Below are 19,690 nucleotides of genomic sequence, written 5' to 3'. Positions count from 1 at the left end.
AGCAGCTGCAACAGAATCCTTCTCACACCTGGTGCTTATTTAAAAACTACCCCCTTGCCTCAGCTCCATCAGAACTGGTAAAGCCAAAGCTATAGGAGAGTAGACTGTAGATGAAAATGTAGTTTCTGGAGTAGCAGACCTTGGTTATTTTTATTACATTATACTTATGCATTACATATTTATTACTAAAATGATCTTTAGTATAAACATCTTTAAAGTTATGTTTTAAAATAATCCTTCCTCAATTTAGAAAAATTCTAAAATGGCCAGGCATGGGGGCTCACGCCTGTAATACCAGCACTTGGGGAGGCTGAGGTGGTGGATCACCTGAGGTCAGGAGTTCAAGACCAGCCTGACCAACATGGAGAAACCCCGTCTCTACTAAAAATACAAAATTAGCTGGGCATGGTGGTACATGCCTGTAATCCCAGTTACTCTGAAGCTGAGGCAGGAGAATTGCTTGAACCCGGGAGACAGAGGTTGTGGCGAGCCAAGGTCGCACTATTGCACTCCAGCCTGGGCAACAAGAGCAAAACCCTGTCTCGAAAAAAAAAAAGATTTCTAAAATACAGATTAAAAGATAAAATCACACAAAATCCAGTTTCCTAGAGATCACCATTGTCAGCATTTGGTTTATGCAAAAACATGATTTTTTTCTCTGTAAATGGATAGGTATAAATAATTGCATGTATAATATCTATTTGCCGCAGAAATGGCACAGGTCTCTACATACTATTCCAAACCCTTCATTGACCAAGGTGACTGTCTTTCCACGTGATTAAATATTTACATCGTCACCTTTTTTTTTTTTGAGACAAGGTCTCACTCTGTCACCCAGGCTGGAATGCAGAGGTGCGTTCGCAGCTCATGGCAGCCTTTGCTTCCTGGGCTCAAGTGATCCTCCTGAGTAGCCGGGACCACAGGCGCATGCCACCACACCTGGTTAACTCTTTGTATTTTTTTGTAAAGATAGGGTTTTGCCATGTTGCACTGGCTGGTCTTGAACTTCTGAGCTCAAGTGATCTGCCTGCCTTGGCCTCTCAAAGTGCTGGGATTACAGATGTGAGCCACCGCGCCCGGCCCATCACCATTTTTTTGCAGGAAACATTTATTTTACATGTGAGTGACTTTTGTCCATAGGTAGTCCCAAAGCAACCACATCCTGAAGAGAGATTAAGTCACTTTTTCGGATCTGTGGGGATTCGTTTTAGGCCCTTCAGTGGCTAGCAAAATCCACAGAAGCTCGCACTCCTTATATAAAATGGAATAGTATTTGCATATAACCTATGCAATCCTCCTGTATACTTTAAACCATCTCTAGATTAGTTATAACACCTAATACAATATATATGCTTTGTAAATAGCCATTATACTGTGTTGTTTAGCAAATAATGACAAGGAAAAAAGTCTACATGTTTCATACCAATGCAGCTTTTTTTCTTCCCCTGAATATTTTTGATCCTCCTTTGGTTGAATCTACTGTTGCAGAAGCCACGTATAAGGAGGGCTGACTGTATTCTAGACACCAGGTGCTGTCTCAGGCGACGTTGGGCTCGGTCCACCTTTTCATATAAAGAGGCTGGTTCCTGGGCAGTTGAAGCCCTTTTTTATTTGTAGCTCAGTGAAGTCAATTAGCTTCAGATGTCAGGGCTTATTTAGGGGTTTTCCTTCCTAGGTGTTGAATCATGGCAAGAAGTCCCGTCTCAGCGCACTCCTGCAGGGAGTGCCAAAGTTGATGGAGGGCTCCCCCAAACAGGCTTGAGGAACTTTAGGCAGCTGCTGGCCATCCTGGAGTAAACAAGGCCCTTGCTGACAACAGAACTTGAGGGATGACTCAGAAACCAGAGTAACTCATTGCCCAGGCCTGGGAGGTGGGGCTGAGAGTGCACTTCTGCTGGGCAGGCCCTGAGAAGAGAGCCAGGGCTGCACTGGAAGAACAAGGGCCTGCTGCACTTTTGGCTGGATGACCTCGGGCAGTGCTCCCAGGTAGTCACGCAATTTGCGGAGTTAGCAGAGTTATCCGGACCTCGCTTTAAAGCGAGCTTAACCTGTTTGGGAGGTAAGAGTAGTGAGGATTTCTGTTCTTGTCAGGCACACTGGGCCCTGGATCTGAGAGCAGAACCGTGTTAGCGGGCCAGGAGGGAGACTCTGGCCTGGTATGAAACTGCGTGGGTTCTCCATAGAGGAAGCTCCTTGTAGAAACAGGCCTGGGTTTACAGAACAGCCCAATTCCCAGGGGAATGAATGCTTCCTGTGACTGGGCAGGGCTTAATGATCCTCTAGGTGGAGGAGAGATGCCTGCCTGCCTGCCCACCTGCCCTTGGCAGGAGGTCTGGGACCTGCCCACTACCTTTGGTAGCCATGAAACTAGACTCCGAGGATGGTCTCAACTGAAGAATGCAGTCTCCCTGGCTTGCTGTGGCACGTTTTGTCCTCCTAGTGGGGCCTCACTCCCATGTCTGCCTGCAGGCACCCCTGGACAAGGGGGCTGGATGGGCTCCCCAGGCAGCGAGCAGGAGCCAGCCTGGATTCTGTCCAACCAGCCCCAGGGCAGGGCCATGTTGAAACTTCCTTCTTCCCTGTCTCTCAAGAGCCGACCACGATTTCTATATTATCTTCTGGAACCACTGACTTCCAAGCAGGCACAATCAGCATCTCTAAGAGGGAAATACACAATCTGTTGTTTCCCACCCCAGATGCAGTGGCAGCCCAGACGGGCCACCCGGAAGCTGAGAGCAGGCTCTGGCTAGCATCTGGGTCCCGTGTGCTGGTTCCCAGCCATGAGGGCAGACACCCAGATAGGCCATCAGGACAGTGGGTGGTCCTAAGAGCCCTCCAGGCTCCCTGCCCTGCTGTGTCCATGCCCTCACCCCCCAAGGGCCTGGTTAGGAGCCACTGAGCCTCTCCCACCATGCACAAGGTCTTTGCCTGTAGCTAGAAGTGAGGTCCAGTAGTGAAGTGCTTGGCCCAACTGAGCCTGAATCCTGCCTCTGTCACATCAGCTGAACAGCCTCCTCTTCTCTGCCTGTCTATAAGGAATACAGCTACCCAGGTGGTTGGCGAGGACTAAATGAGATACTAATATAGTAAAAGCCCTGGGCACCTTGCCTAGCCCACAGTGAGCACAATGTGTTTATCCGGGTTATATATTCAGCCTTGACTGAGTGCCTCCTGTGTGCCAGGGCAGCTTGTGGTCTCTGCTCTTAGAGCACCTGCTATTTGGTGGGGGGTGGGCTGGGGAGGGACAGTGATGCAGGACCTTGGACCATGACCCAGGTGGGAAACGCCCTGCTGGGGAAGGCGAGGAGCTGTGGGGCCTCTGGGCATGGCCTTGAACGGGGAATGGGGTGTGGATATGGGGCGGGGACGCCCAAGATGAGTTTGGAAGGCTGTATCATTGGCCAGATGAACACCAAAAGCATCTTGCAGATGGCAGGCAACGCACACGCGCAGAGACTCAGTTGTCGAAAGCCATGGAGAGAGGGGTAGCTTTACAGCAGATTTGTTCTGTGTGGGTAGAAGAAGATGGAGTTGGGGTGGGTTGTGGGAGGGCTTCACAGGTCTTTCCTTCAATGTTTCTAAGTCTCTGCTTCTGGGCTTATATCAGGTTCCTGCCTTCAAGGCACTTTACAGTTGATTTGGGTGCAGATCTGATCCTCTATGCCAAGGGCAACAGAACCAGCAAGTGGAGCCAGGTAATCTCATGGCGTTTTAGAAAGGCCCTTGCGGCTGGGAGGAGGGCTGGGCCGGGCCCCCATCGGGGCTCTCCTGGGTCGGTGCAGCAGCCTCCAAGGCAGTGGAAGAAGTAGCAATGGGCGGAGTCCAGAGGTAGAGCAGAGTAGACCAGCTAAGATTTGGAGGGCAGAGGGAGGCCTCGTCGGGGGTGCTTCTGCTACCCTGCCCTGTGGAGTCGGCTCACAGTAAATGCTCTAGATGTGGTTGTCCTTCCTTTGTGTCAGTGAGCTGCACAACCTTGGGCATTTGTCAGGGAACCTAATCCAGGCCCTGCAGTGTGAGCTTGGGATCCCCTCGGCCCTCAGGCAAGCAGGTGTGGCTACAGGGAAGTGACCCAGGCCTGGCATATATATGCTGAAGAAACGCAGGCTGGAGAGCAGGGGCCGCCGCCTGTCTGCCAGGTTTTCCAGAGCAAAACTGAATCAATCACAGGCCTTTCAATCTTGCCACCCAGAGCGTGGGGGACACCCTCAGAAGTACAGCGTTTGGGACGTCTAACAGAGGGCAGCTGTCTAAATAAGCAAGGAAGTATGCATGGCATGCGTCTGGGCTGCCTTGCCAAGGTCAAGGTGTAAATCTCTTTCTCAAGATCTGGCCAGAATTCTTCCCCTTTCCACATGGCTGATGATTCACAACTTGTATTTTCAGGTAGCTTTTGGAAGTTCTAAAGTTATCTGAATCCTTTGCAGAGTCCTTGAGAAAGGTGAACTTAGCAGTTATGTTAGAAAAGGGGAAACTGAGGCCCAGAGAGCACAGGTAGGAGCACAGTAGGAATTCCGCATCCTGTCCTGGCGTCTGCCACTGGAGAGCTCATCCACAGGGTCATCCCCTCAGGGTTGACAGTAGTTCAGCCACAGAAGTTATAGGGCAGGGTTAGTAATACCACCTAAACGTCCAGATGTGTTTTGATAGCCTGGGGTAATTAAGGTTGAGGACAGGTGTACCAGATCAAGGAGAGGAGCCGTCTCATGCCTGCCTTGTGTTCAGGCGCTAGACTTGTTGTTGCAGCTGTTAGTTCCACTCTTAGTACATCATTGTGCTGTGAGGTATCATTAGCCGCCATTTAATTTTTCTTTTGTTGTTAGAGACAGTGTCTTGCTCTGTCACCCAGGCTGAAGTGCAGTGGCATGATCATAGCTCCCTGTAACCTCAAACTCCTGTGCTAAGTGATCCTCCTGTCTTAGTGTCCCAAGTAGCTAGGACTGCAGGGGCACACCACCATGCCTGGCTAATTCTTAATTTTTTTGTAAAGATGGGGTCTTGCTATGTTGCTCAGCTGGTCTCAAACTCCTGTCCTCAAGCAATCCCCCCACCTCGGCCTCCCGAAGCACTGGGATTACAGGCATAAGCCACCGTGCTTGGCCTATTGGCCCCATTTTAGAGACACACTGGCTCAGTTGTAACTCTTCTTCGTGACATTGTAATAACTAATACCTGATTCTAATAAACTGAGATTACATACTAGAATGGAGATGGGTTGAGAGCTGTCTGGGACAAAGATTTTAAGAAAAGCCTCTCAGGAGAAAGAAGTGTATTTGAGATCTCAGGTTTCCAATCACGGTACACATTTTTAATAGTTTCCAGACGTATAGAGCATTTACTGAGCCCAGGAGAAGTGTAATTAAGGGTAATAGCAGCCAGCTGTGGCTGTTAAGTGAGAACATGAATGGCAAAGCCCACAGGAGAGAGGCTCTTGGATGAGATTCCGCTTTTCCACTGCAGGGGATCGGTCGGCTCCGAACACATGCAGCCCTGCTGTTGGCAGCAAAACGTCACAGCAGGATCCGGCCTGTGTCAGACAAAAGCTTTGAGAACTAAACTGTTCTCTGGCTGGGCAGAAACACTTAACAAATCTGTGGATCTGCAGAGTAGTGTCGGCATCTCCCACCAGTCTTTCTTTTCCCCCTAAGTTTTATACTCTACTATGTGTATGAAAACACCCTAAACATCATATAAGAACAGCAGTCGCAGTGGTTGCTTATAAAGAAATGCAACACATAAAGTGTGTCCACGCCATCCTAGTACAGTGTGTTTCCTCTCATATGCTGAATTCGTGATCAGGCAAGCCCACTTCCTGATCCAGTGTGTTTCAACTTTGGCTCTTGACAGGTTGCTAGGATACTTGAAGTCTCTGAAGAGATGAGGAGGAACATGGGGGTGAGCTCAGGCCTGGAACTCATTACCTTGCCTCACGGACACCAGCTGCGCCTGGACATCATTGAAAGGTGAGCAGTGCTGTCCTCTGCACTTCCAACCCTCCCAGCTCCTTGCAGGCATCAGAGCAGCAGGTTTTAGAACAGAGAGGCTCAGCACCAGCCTAGCCCTGGGGTAACAGCACGTCAGGGCGCATGGCCTACAGCGACTCTTCCCAGAAGCCTGAGCCTGAGAATCCTGGGGTTGCACACAGAGACAGCACAACTCAGGAACAAAGAATGTGTTCCTGTCCCTGCTCCTAGAGGGGTGGATGGAGAGAACAGATGGCCCGAAGCCAGTGACTCAACTGGCCTGTGTGAGCAGGAGTCACAGATCCTGCAGCCTGGGGCAGAGCTGGGGCCCCAGCACAGTGGAGTCTCCTGCCCAGCAAGCTGCGCCTTTGTGTCTTTGGGGGTTAAGATTGCTTGAGGAATTAGGAGGAGTTTGTGGGAATGGCTGGGAAGAGCAGAGTCTAGACAGTGTTTTCTTTGAGGGGTGGACAAATAGGGTCAGAGGTCAGGGGATGACGGCACTGGCCTGGGGCCTCCGAGGCATCCCTCCCCTCTTCTCATGAAAAGCCAGGGCCCTGGGTGTCCATTGAAATGGAGTGTTTAGGAATTAGAAAGACACCAACAGTGAGGTATGTTTTTAGGAAAAGCACTAGACTAGATATCCATATGACCACAAAAGCTGGCCTTTTTGACTTTTTTTTAAAGTTGATTTGGGCAGGACTGTCTTGTTAAGTTTTCTGTCTGTCCAGCCAACGTCCTAGTTGCCATGACTGACTGCCCATGGCTTTCCATGAAGTTCCAGATCACAGTGCTGTCCAGGACAGCTTTCTGTGGTAATAGACATGTTCTGCACTGACCATTACAGTAGCCACCAGCCACACGTCACTCTCGGGCACCTGAAATGTGACTGATGATTTTAGTTAGAATTTACTGTTTTCTGGGTAAAGAGCCACCTCTGGGGGGGTGGATGTCGCTGCGTTGGAGTTTCCTCGGCTGTACGGCAGATAAGATGACTCCCAGGCTGCTGCTGTTTTGGTCTCGCAGCCGTGGTACATCCCATAGAAACTACCGAGAACGCTGAATTGCAGCCGTGTGGGAGGACGGAGGTGAAGAAGTGGGGCCGTGCGGACTTTGTTCGGGAATGCCCTTTGCTTAGGCCTTTGGGGAATTCTAGATCCCACTTCTGAATTTCCCTGCTCTTCCTGATGAGACTTTTCTAGGTTCCAGCCTCTCTCCGGGTGTCCCCTTTTTCCCTCCTGCCCCAGGGGCCTGGCCTCCCGGCTCCACTAGCTTCCGTTCTATCAGCAGAAGGGAGCTGTGCCACCACATTTTGCCGTTTCTTCCATGAGACATTTCAGCCTGAAACCCCCCAGGTTCCAGGCCTCATGAATCTGAGCCCTGTTTTCTTAGTATCATTCAGGGTGCTAGGACAGGCTGAGGGCGACAGGTTTGTTTGGAGCGTCTCTCCTGGCTGTTTTCTGACTTTCCACTTTATTTCTCTTTTCTCCTGACTGCCTCTTGGCTGGGGTCTTGCTTCTTAGTTTGTTTCTTGTGACCTCTGGGATCTTCTTTTTAGAGCCTGGGGAGTAGTTTTATTAATTACAATGTGTTTATTAAATAAAGGCCAAGGTTATAGAGGTCCTGATGTGTCACATGGCATCACCTTCTTGCATTTGAGAATCAAATGCAAAACCACCCTTTATTTTTAATTTACCACCTCACCCATTCCAGGCATACTGCTCTGGAAGTGTCCTTCATGTGACATCTGAATGCCTCCTCTTGCCAACCACAGGAGCTTTTGCTGCAGATTTGACAGCCTGAATTGTTTTTCCCATAGTCGGTGTATCCAGAAGGTTTCAGGCAAATGTTGGTTGAGTGAATGGATATAACCATTCAGTTAACCATTGATACAACACTAGAAGGCCATTAAAACATAGGGGGAGAAAACACTGAATAAAGAATCAATTGAATGCAGCATGGGAAGTGAGTTTATAGTTAAAAGCAACATCTAAAATGTTCTGTCAATGTTAATATTTTGCAAATGGATAACAACACTCTTCCAAAAATGTATCAGATAACAGCTGGGCATGGTGACTCATGCCTATAATCCCAGCACTTTGGGAGGCCAAGGCAGGTAGATCACTTGAGCCCAGGAATTCGAGACCAGCCGGGCAACATGGCAAAACCCTGTTTCTACAAAAAACACGAAAATTAGCTGGGCATGGTAGCATATGCCTATGGTCCCAGCTACTTGAGAGGCTGAGGCAGGAGGATCCCTTGAGCTAGGGCGGTCAGGGCTGCAGTGAGCCGTGATCACACCACTGCACTCCAGCCTGGGCAACAGAGCAAAACCCTATCTCGGAAAAAAACAAATAATAAAAATGTATTTTAGGTCTATGTTTGGATCCATTAATTGAGAAAGACAAATCAGGAAAAGGAGATAAATGGAGAAAAGAGGAAAGAGACTGGAGACAAAGAGGCAAAATGGACCAAGATACAGAGGGAGAGACATGCACAGAGACAGCTCTAGTAACAACTGCTATTTATTAGGCGCCTACCAGCGCCAGGCACTTTATTTATTATTATTTTTGTTTTGAGATAGTCTCTCTAGTTACCCAAGCTGGAGTGCAGTGGCCCGATCTCTGCTCACTACAACCTCCGCCTCCTGGGTTCAAGCCATTCTCATTCCTCAGCCACTCGAGTAGCTGCAACTACAGGCATGTGCCACCACGCCTGGCTAATTTTTGTATTTTTAGTAGAGATGGGGTTTCACCCATGTTGCCAAGGCTGGTCTCAGACTCCTGGGCTCAAGCGTTCTGCCTGCCTCGGCCTCCCAAAGTGCTGGGATTACAGGCCTGAGACCTGGCTCAGTTTAATTATTTTCACTCCCATACACAGTCTCTCTTTCTCATAACCCTTGCTCCCATTTTACAGATGAAGAACCTGAGGGGTGGAGCAGTTAGGTACCAGCCTAAGCTTACACTGCAAGTGAGCCCCATACATGCATATGTGTGCAAACACACTTGGAGGCAGAGCTCGTTACCTATTCAACAAACATTAGAGAACTCAGTGATGCTAAGCACTCAGTGAATCCCTGCTGCCCTTTGCTCAAGGACAGCAAGAGACAAACCAACACACCTGGACACAGAGAGCACAGCGTGGAGTAACATCCCAAGCTCTGAACATTCAGGACAGAGTGGCCCTGGAGTTCAAATGCATGCTGTATTTTAGTAACTAGCTATACATTGGGGCTTCGCCTCCAGCGCTTGTACCACAGCCTGGAAGAAACTGAGGCAATTCTGGTCTAAAGCAGTTAACTCCTGGGTCCTGATTTACAGTGGGAAGGAAAGGGGGTCACAGTCTATGCTTTTGCAGCAGACTGACCCCATTCATATTAGTCCTGTTGTCATGTGGAGGAAAGATCACCCTGCTTCCTGTTTGGGGTCTCTGAGGTTGACCTGTGTAGTTTAGGATGAGAAAAGGGAGGATTGTTGGGGAAAATGAGATTTTGATTTTATTAGGGTCTGGCCTTACAGGCACATTCCAGCCCATCAATCTTTATCCTCCTCCCCGTTCACTTTCTGGCCTCTGGAGTGGGGCTGGATAACACCATTCTTACCTCCTCTTTCCTGCCTTTGTTCTGATAGCTGTGTTATTGTCCTGAATCAAGAATGTCCTCTCATTTTCCTGTCCCTTCCATCCCCAAGTCCAGGGGGCCCAGTGGAGGTGGCCCTGGGCTACCCTGAGGAGAGATTCTCAGAGCGTGTTGGGGGACCTGCTGTCTCCACGGACCTCTCATGGTGCAGGGTACTAGCAGCCACATGCAACTTCTGAACAGCTTTGCCTCAGGAGCTCCCTCTTTGTGCCCCCAGGTGCAGGGTTGAACATGGCCCTGTCCAGGGACATCTTGCTTTCTGACGAAAGTGTACCCTCTGTGACCTAGTTTGGCCCTCCACAGTCAGCCTGCTACGGGGCCTTCTCTCTGTTGAGATTGGCCATCTAAACTGTGCTGCCGGCACATTTTAGAGCAATAGCAGCAAATGGCACAAAAACAGCCCTTCTCTTGGCTGATTTGGTTTGGTTTTCTCCTAGTCCCATTGGCCCTGAACCTGACCACTGATCTCCTCGCTTTCAGACACAACACGATGGCCATCGGCATTGCAGTGTACATTCTGGGCTGCACGGGCACTTTGGAGGACCGAGCAGCCACTCTGAGTAAGATCATCCAGGTGGCAGTGGAACTGAAGGATTCCATGGGGGACCTCTATTCCTTCTCAGCTCTCATGAAAGCCCTGGAAATGCCACAGGTAAATTTCCAGTTACTTTATGTGTACTTAATGTTCTGTAAAGAGATCTGCATGCCGTGTTTGGCAAATCAGACTATTTTAGTCAATCTCAAAAGTAAATTGAATCTTAGTGAAAGCTGCTTCATTTAGGGGACAGTGTCCTAAGTGTTTGGACTGGGGTCTATTTTTTTTTTTCTTTTTTGAGACAGAATCTCACTCTGCCACCTAAGCTAGAGTGCAGTGGCGCAATCTCAGCTCACTGCAAGCTCCACCTCCCAGGCTTAAGTGATTCTCATGCCTCAGCCTCAAGTAGCTGGGACTATAGGTATGCACCACCACACCCAGCTGATTTTTGTATTTTTAGTAGGGACAGGGTTTCACCAGGTTGGCCTCGAACACCTGACTTCAAATGATCTGCCCGCCTCAGCCTCCCAAAGTGCTGGAATTACAGGCATGAGCCACTGTGCCTGGACTGGGGTCTATTTTTTTTTTTGAAATGGAGTCTCACTCTATTGTCCAGGCTGCAGTGCAATGGCGTGATCTTGGCTCATTGCAACCTCTGTCTCCCGGGTTCAAGTGATTCTCCTGCCTCAGCCTCCTGAGTAGCTGGGATAACAGGCATGGGATACCATACGTGGCTAATTTTTGTATTTTTAGTAGAGACAGGTTTTGCTATGTTGGCCAGGCTGGTCTCAAACTCCTGACCTCAGGTGATCCACCCACCTCAGCCTCTCAAAGTGCTGGGATTACAGGCGTGAGCCACCACACCCAGTCTCTGGGGTCTATTTTTAAAGTAGTAGATAATTGCTGACAGTCCATGCTTTCTCTTTGATGTACAGTAGCAAGTGTCATCCTCATGAACAGTAGTGATTCATGGAGAACCAATTAGGATGAGACATCTGGCTAAAGTGTGTCGTATAAGAAAGAGACTGCCTCCATCTGGGTCGCCAGGTGTGTGGGCAGTTTAGTATAATCCCTGGGAAATGAGACACTGGCAGAGCTTCTATCAGAGAATCCTTAGAATAGTTTAGTTCAGGTCACCTAAAACAGACTGTCCTATTAAAAAGTTCAGATTCCTGGTCCATCTGCCATAGAACTCCCTAATTACCGTTTCTGAAATTGGGCATTTGAATTTATCTGCTGTGCCAGGGGATTTTTAGGATGAGTGTCAAACATGAATATCTGTATCTGAAGTCAAGCAGGCCTCATAGAGGAAAGTCATGCTGCCATCTTTATCGCTTAGGATCGGCACTCCCACTTCTGTTCTCCCAAGCCCTGGGTGCTTGGAGGACTTGAGTATGAGTTTACAATCCAGCCAACAAAACCTTCTAGTAACACCAAAACCACTGGTCACTCGGCTTGGCTGTTTCATAGCCACAGGCTATATCCGAAATCCTGCCAGGTGCTCATTGAAATTCCATCATTGCCACTGGGAAACAGCCACAATCACATGTCCCGCAAGTCAGATCATGGCAGGAACAGAATTTACTTGCATTAAAGCAAGGTCACCTTAAAAATAAAAGGTTGAACAACTTAGTGCCTTCTTCGGGAATTTTTGGGGGGTCAATTCTAATTACATTTCAGAAGCTTTCAAAATTCTTCAGGTAGACTGGAATTTTGTAGGATTGGTATTTGAAATAAGCAGTCCATAAGTTCTGCCGGATTTTCATGATATACCTATTTCTGCTGTAACAGGGGTTATCATTTTTTCATTCAGGTATTTTAATGTGTATTATGTTTATTTCTTGTCATCTAAAACTGCCTAGAATTTTGACAGCAGAGCCAACAGGCCAGGCTGTGGGTAAAGCTTTCCAGCCCAGAGCTTCCCCTGAGACTGGTAAAGGGGATGTTTTGTGGGATCACATGGTTGCCATCCATGACATCAAACTCAGCGGTTAGGGACTTGTCCCCAACCACATTACCATGCTTTGTAGGTGGCTCCCTGCCTTTTAACAGTGTCAGCCTTTCTCTTCTGGAGCACATCAGCAGTGACAGGACACAGTCCTCCGGAGCATTCAATGGCCTAGGAGGAAGTGGCATACCCAGGGAAAGCCCAAAAAAAGAGTCACATTACTTTGCATGTTACCATCCAACCCAGCCCTTACACTATAGCCACATGTGCCACCTTCTCTTCTCAGCTTCTAGTATCAAGAGAGTACGTCCAGGAGACGGGCCTAGCCCAGACCCAGAGGCTTCTTTCAGAAAGGCAATGCCTCAGGGAGTGGGTAGGGAGCAGGGGTCTACAGAAGGAAGGGCAGCATGGTGGGCAGCAGGAGGAAGGCCAGCCACAGCCTTTTCTTCACAGCACATCTGCTGGTGCTGAGCCTACTCACCTTCCTTTTGGATACAGGAGCTCTTCAAGGCCAAGTAAATGAATCTCAGCTCTACCACATACCAGCTGGGAAGCCTTGGGCAGTTACCTAATCGCTTCTGTTTTCTGATCTGTAAAATGAAGCCAAAATACCTGTCTTAAAGGGCACTGTGAAGATTAAATGAAATTCTTTAAATATTTGACACAAAGTTGGCTCTTATTCCCTAAATACTAATGCCCTGGCCTTGTTTCATGTAGAAAACTTAACACAGCCTTGCTGGTTTTAGGGTATGACTTGGGGACCATTTATCTCAGGACAGAGTCAGTGGTAATATGCTGCTGCTGACTAAATTGTTCCAGAAGAAAATTAGGCCCCGAGTTACCTGCAGAAGAAAAGAAATGAGTAGCAGGCGTGGTGTCTCATGCCTGTTGTCCCAGCTACTCAGGAGGCTGAGGTGGGAGGATCACTGGGCCTGGGAGGTTGAGGCTACAGTGAGCTGTGATCGTACCACTGCACCCCAGCCTGGGCAACAGAGTGAGACCCTGTCTCAAAGAAAAAAAAGTCATAAAACTCTTTAAGAGACTAGTTAAACTATAGCTCTCCATACAGTGGACTATTATGCAGAAATTTAACAAAATAAGGCTGTTCTATATGTACTTATACTGAATGCTTTTGAGGCAAGGAATAGATATGGTTTATATAGTATAATATGCATGTATTTATTTTTAAAAAGGGTGTGCATATAGACAGGAATTTTGGGGAGGTCAATTCCAGTTTTATTTCAAGAGCTTTCAGAATTCTTCAGGTACAATGGAATTTTCTAGGATCAATATTTAAAATAAGCAACTTATCAATTCTGCCGTATTTTCCTAATAATGCTGATTTCTATTATAGCAAGAGTTATAATTTTTCATTCAGGCGCTTTACTTTGCATCGTGTTTATTTCCTCTCATCCAATACTGCCTTAAATTTTGACAGTGGACTGGCCAGCAGGCCGTGTGTGTGTGAAGTGCACACGCACAAGCAGTTGAAGAAAGTTGTCGTCTCTGGGATGGGCTAACAGCAATGCAGATGGGGAGGATGGGGGATTACTTTTCCTCTCTACCCTGCTTTCAGCCACTTTGACATTTTTACCATGTGTATCTATCACCTGTTCCAAAATTTAAGCAAAAAGGTAATTTTATTTTATTTTATTTTATTTTGAGACGGGGTCTCACTCTGTCACCTAGGGTGGAATGCAGTGGCACGATCTCGGCTCATTGCAACCTTCACCTCCCGGGTTCAAGCGATTCTCCCGCCTCAACCTCCCGAGTAGCTGGGAATACAGGCACACGCCACCATGCCTGGCTAATTTTTTGTGTTTTGAGTAGAGACAGGGTTTCACCATGTTGGCCAGACTGGTCTTGAACTCCTGACCTCAAGTGATCCACCCACCTCAGCCTTCCAAAGTGCTGGGATTACAGGCGTGAGCCACCATGCCCAGCCACAAAAAGGTTAATTTTAAAAAGAACCTTTTCCAAAACACTACGTTTCTTCCAGATCACAAGGTTAGAAAAGACGTGGACTGCTCTGCGGCACCAGTACACCCAGACTGCCATTCTCTATGAGAAACAGCTGAAGCCCTTCAGCAAAATCCTGCATGAAGGCAGAGGTGAGCACGTGGGCAGAGCAAGCATGGGGCTACCCCGCTGGGGAGTGGAGTACAAGTACACAGGGCATGTTATGAGGCCCTGAGTTATCTGCAGCACTGTGGATGGCTCATCAGGGCTTTTATCAGATGACAGTGTTGCTTGTAGAAGGCTGCAGTTGCTATAACAAGACAAGGGCTGAGTCACCTCATTCTGTGCTTAACTTTGGAAAACATCTGATATGGAAAACTCTACTCCTTATTCTTCAGAGTCCACATGTGTTCCCCCAAATAATGTATCAGTCCCACTGCTGATGCCCCTTGTGACCTTAATGGAGCGCCAGGCTGTCACTTTTGAAGGAACCGACATGTGGGAAAAAAATGACCAGAGCTGTGAAATCATGCTGAACCATTTGGCAACAGCACGATTGATGGCCGAGGCCACGGACAGCTACCGGATGAATGCTGAGAGGATCCTGGCAGGTGAGAGGTGGTTTTTGTAAGCTTTTCTCTAACACTGTATGAGTAATTGAAATGAAGGAATGGAAGAGCATGGCTGACTTCACTTAGAAAAGACTAAAAGGAAGGATTAAAGAATGGACTTCCATTTCCTATATGGCTGGTTATTACTTCCTCTTAATTCCAGAATGACTCAAGTGCCTTGTTTCTCCTTTCTTCTTGAAGTGTTCCTTTTGTTCAATGGTATAGAATAAACAGAGAGAAGGGGTCAAGAACGAATTGGGGCCGGGCACGGTGGTTCACGCCTGTAATCCCAGTACTCTGGGAGGCTGAGGCAGGTGGATCACTTGAAGTCAGGAGTTCACGACCAGCTTGGCCCAAATGATGAAACCCTGTCTCTGCTAGAAATACAAAAATTAGCTGGGCGTGGTGGTGCATGCCTGTAATCCTATCTACCCAGGAGGCTGAGGCAGGAGAATCACTTGAACCCGGGAGGTGGAGGTTGCAGTCAGCTGAGATTGCACCACTGCACTCTAGCCTGGGTGCTGGGCAACAGAGCAAGAATTGGCCAACTTGCCTACCACTTATTAATAGTACCTTTAATAGGTGAGATTAGAAAAGGTGATGTGCCAAGATGAGGTGGAGTTTTATTCAGACCTCATTTATCTGCATTCCTGTGAAGTGAGCTCCCCTGCTTTTATCACCAGACACATCCTGGAAAGTGTGGGGCACTTCTACAATGTGTAAACGTATCTTTCTTATAAGTGCTATGGTGACAAAAAGCAGCCTCCTCAGTCAGCACGGCCAGCATTTATCACAGATGCGGCATGTGCGCGGCACCACGCTAACTGGATGTCCTGAGGAATGTAAGCAGGTATCTCAGCATGCAGCGATAAGTGCAGGGTGTACTGTGGGAGCACTTAGGGGAAGGGACTGATTTGGTCAGAGATGCTAGGAAAGAGGAAGCACCTGGTGACAGCTTCCCAGAAAACACTGCATTGATTGTTAAAGGACAAAAGTAGTTACCAGCAAGCAGGCTGGGAATTCCACTCAGACGGCACAATCCAAGCAAAGCCACTGAGAGGGCCTGGTGAAAACTGGGATCCACAAGTACTTGGGTTTAGATTTGTACAAAGTATGACCTAAGGAATGGCCAACTAGGCTACAGAGGGAGGCGCAGCTGGGAAGGGCCTTCCACGTAGGACCATGGCTGAAGGACAGCCCGTGAAGGGTTTAACCATGGGAGGGTGCAACATGGTCAGATTTCTGTTTTAAAGTAAATTACTCTGGTGTCCGTGTGGAGGAAGGCTGGAGGGCTGAAGGTTTGATGGCAGAAAGACCATTCAACAAGGAGGGCTTTGCCAAGGCAGTCGCCGGGGATGACTATTTTCCATTACTATATAATTTTTAAAAATTCTTCAAGGACCCATAGTTTGATTCACAAGGTTAAGAACTACATGGGGGCAGGAGACTCCATTCATTTAATTCTAAAAGAGAGCTGCCTCAGAACCAGAATGTGGGACTCAGTCGTTTGCACCGTCTGCTGTGGTTATAAGTACTACATACCTGTTTCATTTTCTTCCTCAAAAAGTTCTCCAGGATTGGCTGTATGTTACTCAAACAATAAAAACACACAAGTCAACAAATATCAGAGTGCCTACTTAGACAAAGCCAATGAATACATTACCATGGATGTTGCACAAGCCAGTACATCAGCAGGGTGTGTTTTTAGAAAAGTGTGCCATAAGCTGTTCTACAGCTCTAAATCACTTTAAAGGTCACTGATGGAATTTTTTAGTTGATCCTAATGTAGATTTACATAGCAAGTTCTCATTGCTGTAAGTGACAGTGAACCCAGGAAAGGCAGAGATCTGCTCATCAGCATAGACCAGACCAGGTGAATGGGGAGGGGCTCAAAGCATGTTAACTGAATGAATAGAAGTCACCATCTGGGGGCCGGGCACGGTGGCTCACGCCTGTATTCCCAGCACTTTGGGAGGCTGAGGCCGGCAGATCACCTGAGGTCAGGACTTAGGGGCCAGCCTGGCCAACATGGTGAAACCCTGTCTCTTGTTAAAAATACAAAAATTAGCCGTGGAATTTTGAGAAGGAATACTTAAGAGGCTGAGGCAGGAGAATCAAGCAATTCTCCTCAATTCTTAATTTCAGTGAGCTGAGATTATGACACTCACTGCACTCCAGCCTGGTCTCAAAAAAAAAAAAAAAAAAAAAAGTTGCCATCTGGCCTTTGGTTGGTTATCCACCAAGGATATTCTGGCATCATCAAGAAGAAAATATTCCTGTTGTCCTTGCTACCACCAAGATCCTGTGATCTAGATGGCAGGTATATTTAATGACAGAACAAACTATCCCAGCAATAATAAAGGATGAGAACCACATGCCTCTTTGGCTAGAGGCTGCTTCCTCTTTAATAGAGTTGCCTGAACATCTTTGGCCTTAAGTAGACCAGATCCTCTCTTAAATGGAGTAGAGTTAAGAAATAAACCCACACATACGATTTTCAACAAAGGTGCCAAAATAATTCACTGGATAAAGTATAATCCGTCTACAAATGGTGCTGGAACTATCGGATATCCACATGCAAAAAAGTGAATCTCGATCCTTACCTCATACCATACACAATATTCCAAAATGGATCATAGACCCAAAATGTAAGGGCTAAAGTATAGCCTTCTCTAAGAAAACATACGAGAAATTCTTTGTGCCCTTAAGCTATGTAAAGATTTCTTGGCTGGGCGTGGTGGCTCATGCCTGTAATCCCAGCACTTTGGGAGGCCAAGGTGGCCAGATAACCTGAGGTCGGGAGTTCAAGACCAGCCTGACCAACATGGAGAAACCCCGTCTCTACTAAAAATACAAAATTAGCCGGGCGCGGTGGCGCATGCCTGTAATCCCAGCTATTCGGGAGGCTGAGAGGCAGGAGAATCGCTTGAACCCAGGAGGCAAAGGTTGCGGTGAGCTGAGATCACGCCATTGCACTTCAGCCTGGGCAACAAAACTCCGTCTCAAAAAAAAAAAAAAAAAAAAAAAAGTTAACATATACTTACCATATGACCCAATAATTCCTCTCCTAGAGAAATGAAAACACGTGGCCACACAGATTTGTACATAAATGTTCACAATCAGTTACTCATAGCAGCAGAAAATGGAAACAACCCAAATGTCATCAGTTGGTGAATGGATAAACAAAACATGGCATGTCCATAAAACTGAATACTGATCAGTAAAAATGAATTATTAACATGCAACATGGAATAATCTCAAAAACACCAGGCTAAGTGAAAGAAGTCACACATTAAAAAGTCCATAGTGGATGATTTCATTTATCCCAAATTCCTAGAAAAGGCAAAACAGTAGCAACAGAAAGCAGATCAGTGGTTGACTGAGGTCTGCAGTAGGAACAGGAATTGACAGCAAAGAGATACTAAGGTGATGTAAGTGTTCTAAGACTGGTAGTGATGGTTTATATAGACTTACTGTCATATATCAAACTGCACAGCCAAAAACAAGTGAATCATATGACATGTAAACTGTACATCAGTAAAGTTGGTAAAAACAAGTAACAAACTCCTAGGTACCATGAACCCTCCTTCCCACAGCACTACTTCCCACAGCGGTTTGTACAAACCAATTTCACTCTATTGTTTTTTAATGAGTTTACCTGTTATTTCTTCTCTGAAGGTGCTCAGGTTCTGCAGGGTGGGACTCTGCTCTCCCTTATACAGAATAGATCCTATATTTTTCTTTGGGGACATTTTTTAAAGTTCTGAGAGAGAGAAGAAGTTCATTTTGATTCTACTTTAAGCAAGCTTTCAGTCTACTTAGACAGAACTGAAGTAACTTTCTGTTTGTTTTGTTTTGATTAGGTTTTCAACCAGATGAAGAAATGAATGAAATCTGCAAGACTGAATTTCAAATGCGATTGCTATGGGGCAGCAAAGGCGCACAAGTCAATCAGACAGAGAGATACGAGAAATTCAACCAGATTTTAACTGCCCTCTCACGCAAATTGGAACCTCCTCCTGTAAAGCAGGCAGAGCTTTGATAACTCTCCAGAGAACCTTTAGAATATCTTTTCAAGTTTCCTCAGCTTCATCTTTGGGAAAGCTTACTATTTGATAAAGTAATAATGTGCAAATCTGACAATATACAAGCTTTTAGTATCCACAGGATATTAAATGTGTAAATTGCACAGAGCACACTTATTTATGAATTGTCTAAAATTACTACTGATTTTTAAATGAATAATTTATTATTAAGGTAACTACTGCTAATGTTGATCAGCAAATTTAAGAGAAGACCTAGCTATGTTGGCTGGTTGCTTTCTATTATCATGGTATTTGACCATTTTAGTTTTAATTCCATGTCAGATAAGTGTAAATAGAAGAGTTTAAAAGCATGAACCATTTCAGAAGGTATCAGTTATATGATATTCTTTAAACAAATATGAAAAATGTAAATACTCATGAATGAAAATATATCTTTTTGTGAAACAGTTGTATCCAGTCTCTTTCATATTAAACAATTCATCTTGGTACAATAATTCTACCTCTTAGCCACCTCAGGCATGCTCTTCCCTAGGCACCATATCCTGATGGTAAACCACAATGAATGAAAGTGGTATGAAAAATTTAATATTCCTGGATTAGGAGACAGAGTGATAGTGACACAAGGTAGAAACAGCTGCACAGGACCTAGGTTCAAACTCAAGCTGTGGTACTTGCTAGCAGGTGTAGTTAGGCCAAGTTTACCTCATTGAAATCCATGTGCAGCATAGCAGCCTGTACAAACTGGGCACCCAGATGTTATGAACAGAACATCTCTTCACATATTTCAGAGTAATCAACTGTTACCTTTTCCTCTAGCTGATAAGTACAACAATGCGTTTCCTAGGTTGGCTTTCTAGGTTTCTCATTTTGCAAAGGGGATACTTTCTACTTTCTTTCTAGTTTATCAATATCCCTCTCAACTTTCCCTATTGCACAGAATTTGGAATGTAAGACTTTAACATATCCTGTCACTCTGCCACCAACTGTCAAACATTTA

General features: G+C 46.5%; 1 protein-coding gene across 4 annotated transcripts in view; it reads left to right on the top strand.

Moving 5' to 3' along the window:
• BCAR3 (BCAR3 adaptor protein, NSP family member) overlaps nt 1-19,139 on the top strand; it is a 150,113-nt gene extending 130,974 nt beyond the window's left edge. For all 4 annotated transcript variants that reach the window (XM_017879775.1, XM_017879773.1, XM_017879776.1 and 1 more), the window contains 5 exons: nt 5,845-5,960; nt 10,075-10,246; nt 14,077-14,188; nt 14,435-14,647; nt 18,511-19,139. In XM_017879775.1, coding sequence (XP_017735264.1) covers nt 5,845-5,960; nt 10,075-10,246; nt 14,077-14,188; nt 14,435-14,647; nt 18,511-18,689 — 792 coding nt within the window. In that variant the 3' untranslated portion in view covers nt 18,690-19,139. The remainder of the gene's footprint in view (nt 1-5,844; nt 5,961-10,074; nt 10,247-14,076; nt 14,189-14,434; nt 14,648-18,510) is intronic.
• Nucleotides 19,140-19,690: the final 551 nt, after the last annotated feature.

Source organism: Rhinopithecus bieti, unplaced genomic scaffold (assembly GCF_001698545.2).
Source record: "Rhinopithecus bieti isolate Rb0 unplaced genomic scaffold, ASM169854v2 scaffold_11919, whole genome shotgun sequence".
In the NCBI taxonomy this organism is placed as follows: Eukaryota; Metazoa; Chordata; class Mammalia; order Primates; family Cercopithecidae; genus Rhinopithecus; species Rhinopithecus bieti.
Note: the sequence above shows the minus strand (reverse complement) of the source record. Positions and strands in the feature narration are given on the sequence as shown.